Source organism: Mustela lutreola, chromosome 8 (genome assembly GCF_030435805.1).
Source record: "Mustela lutreola isolate mMusLut2 chromosome 8, mMusLut2.pri, whole genome shotgun sequence".
Taxonomy (NCBI): domain Eukaryota; kingdom Metazoa; phylum Chordata; class Mammalia; order Carnivora; family Mustelidae; genus Mustela; species Mustela lutreola.
The window spans coordinates 131033199-131035992 of record NC_081297.1 but is presented as its reverse complement, the minus strand read 5'-3'; the positions used below and the strand labels follow the sequence as shown (position 1 = coordinate 131035992).

General features: G+C 42.0%; 1 protein-coding gene across 1 annotated transcript; it reads left to right on the top strand.

Moving 5' to 3' along the window:
- Positions 1-2070: 2070 nt before the first annotated feature.
- LOC131838003 (guanine nucleotide-binding protein G(I)/G(S)/G(O) subunit gamma-12-like) lies at positions 2071-2532 on the top strand. The gene has a single exon (XM_059183647.1). It carries the CDS (start codon positions 2116-2118, stop codon positions 2311-2313), a length of 198 nt encoding a protein of 65 aa, XP_059039630.1. The 5' UTR covers positions 2071-2115; the 3' UTR covers positions 2314-2532.
- Positions 2533-2794: the final 262 nt, after the last annotated feature.

Below are 2794 nucleotides of genomic sequence, written 5' to 3'. Positions count from 1 at the left end.
GAGCATGCGTGCTCTCTCATTCTCTCTCTCAAAATAAATTTTAAAAAAATTTATTGGGGGGGGGGGGGCACCTGGGTGGCTCAGTGGGTTAAAGCCTCTGCTTTCAGTTCAGGTCATGATCCCAGAGTCCTGGGATCAAGCCCAGCATTGGCTCTCTGCTCAACAGGGACCCTGCTTCTGAAATGCCCAAATTCCGAGACCCCCCAAAGACCACCACCAGAGTCCAGAGTCAAAGCCAAACAGCGAGGGTCGTTTATTCCGAGTTCAAACCCGGACCTCCGCGCACCTGTTAAGCGGAGCCTTATGCACAGTGACGCTAAGAGGTCCCGTGCTTGGGATCACAACACCTTTTATACACTATTTTTGGGGAGGCAGGGACTTAGCATACATCATAGTATCTTGTAACAAATCGCCACGTACCTCGGGAAAATCATAAAGCAACTCTATAATATAACTGGCGCGCTACAGAGCGGGAAAAGGCTGGGAACAGATTATTGGTTAGGTCAAAGGGCTGTCATTCTTCAAACTGCTTGGTTGGTGCCACTAGGGTATGTGTCACCTTAGGATTGGCCAGGGTCTCCCTGTCAAGCCGCGGGGTGCCAGATGGTTATTATCTCTTGCACCCAGAGCTGGGTGGGGGGGTATGGAAGCGGTCATTCTGTCACATCCAATTCTGGGTGGGGGTTTCTCTGGCACTAGATGGCTGCTATCTCTTGGCCCAGAGCCGGGTGGGGGGTCCGGGAGCGGCCATTCTGTCAGGTTCAATTCTTTTTTTAAAGATTTTATTTATGTATTTGACAGCGATCACAAGTAGGCAGAGAGGCAGGCAGAGAGAGAGGAGAAAGCAGGCTCCCTGCTGAGCAGAGAGTCCGATATGGGGCTCAATCCCAGGACCCTGAGATCAAGACCCAAGACGAAGGCAGAGGATTTAACCCACTGAGCCACCCAGGCGCCCCTTAAAAATCTTTTTTTAAAAAATAGGAAAAATTGCTCAGCCTCAAAAGAAATGCAAATGAAAAGAACAATAAACATTGCATTTTAATTTATTAAGTGAGTAAAACTTTAAGGGAAAAAAGATGACTACCCAGAGTTGAGGAAGGGAAAGATTACTGTGAAAGATATGTTCTTATCCCTCTGATGGTATTAGAAACCAAGAAAACTTATTTCAAAAACAGTTGGTGATATTTATCAAGAAGTATAAAAACATTTTATTTACTATTGACCAGTAATCCTAATAAAATTAAGGTATTTCTGACAAGTAAAATCTTTTAAGATTAGTTGCATTAAAGAAGTCCTCATTTTTTGCAACCACTAGTATATACTTTAAAGCAGATGTGCAAACTTTTTAGGTATCTAGAAAAAAATTCCTGCTGCCATTACTTCTGTGGCCCACAGCAAGACATCTTTATTCTCCATATGAATGCATTCTCAGAAGTATTGTAAGCCTGATGGGAAGTTAAAGTAACAACTAAACCTCAGGATGGCTTAGAGTTCTTTCTTCTCTTGTAATGTGGCTGGGCTTTCATCTAGCAAATATTTATTGAGCACGATCTGTACACACACCACTAGGAGGGCTACATAGATTAATATGACCCAATCCGTGCCCCCCAGGAAGTTTAGAGCCTAGTAGAAGAGTGTGTAAGTCATTTTTAGGAACAGCCAAACAAAAATTCAAAGTAGGAAAGAAGCAATCACTATTAAAAGTACCAAATGTAACACTTCTATTTTAAAATATCTGTTGTACATGCTCATCACACCATTTTCAAAGCAAGTTTCTATCATGATAGAGTACTGGTCTTGTATTATTTCCTTAGTAAATGAAAATGCAACAGAAACTCAGGAGAGAGTCTTTGTAAATAAGCATCCTGAGGTGAACATTCTTCTCTGAGGCTCAGCTGTAGTGAGCTCAGTGAATGTTCCTTGAATGTCTGTTTGTATGAATAGTTCGAACTCTATGTAAACAGAAGAGACTCTTCAGACTACCTGACCCTGAATCCATTCAGAAAGGACCAATCAAATCCAATTAATTCGTTATACAGAACTCTGCCAGTTACAACCTGAAAATGGTGGGCCCCAGGAAGTCTTACTGGTTTCAGGTAGAAACAATAGTTGAAGATGTCCCGCAAACCAGCAAGCACCAACAACATTGCCCAGGCCAGGAGGACAGTGCAACAGTTGAGAATGGAAGCCTCCGTTGAGAGAATAAAGGTTTCAAAGGCGTCCGCGGACCTCCTGTCCTACTGTGCGGAGCACGCCAGGAGCGACCCTTTGCTGATAGGGATACCGACCTCAGAAAACCCTTTCAAGGATTAAAAAAAAACTTGCATCATCTTATAGAGGAACGCTGAAGTGGCTCCTCGCCTCTTCTCAGCAAAGCAAATGTTGAGCAGCTCCTTGGAAGAAATTTACTTTCAGCTTATTTGGTAACCACTGCTAATAACTAAAATACTCTAACTTGGAATAATCGACTCTGACGTCTTTATTTTCCAAATTGCCCTTTCTCTAAAACACCTTTTACTGATTTCATCCAGAATAACAATCCTCTTTCCCATTTGATAATGATGGTGTCATACTGGTTTGGGCCTTTGAAAAAAAGACGATTATATACTTTAAAATATATGAAAAAGCCAGCTATATCCAGACCTCAGCTACCTAAGTAGCTGTCTATATTAAAATGCCAAGAATGACTTCAGTTCTTTAAAAAAAAAAAAAAAGCCTTTTTTTTTTTTAGGCTTTTTTTAGTTAGGTCAATGAGGCATTGACCTAACACTCTCGAGGGTTCCAACAGAGAAGC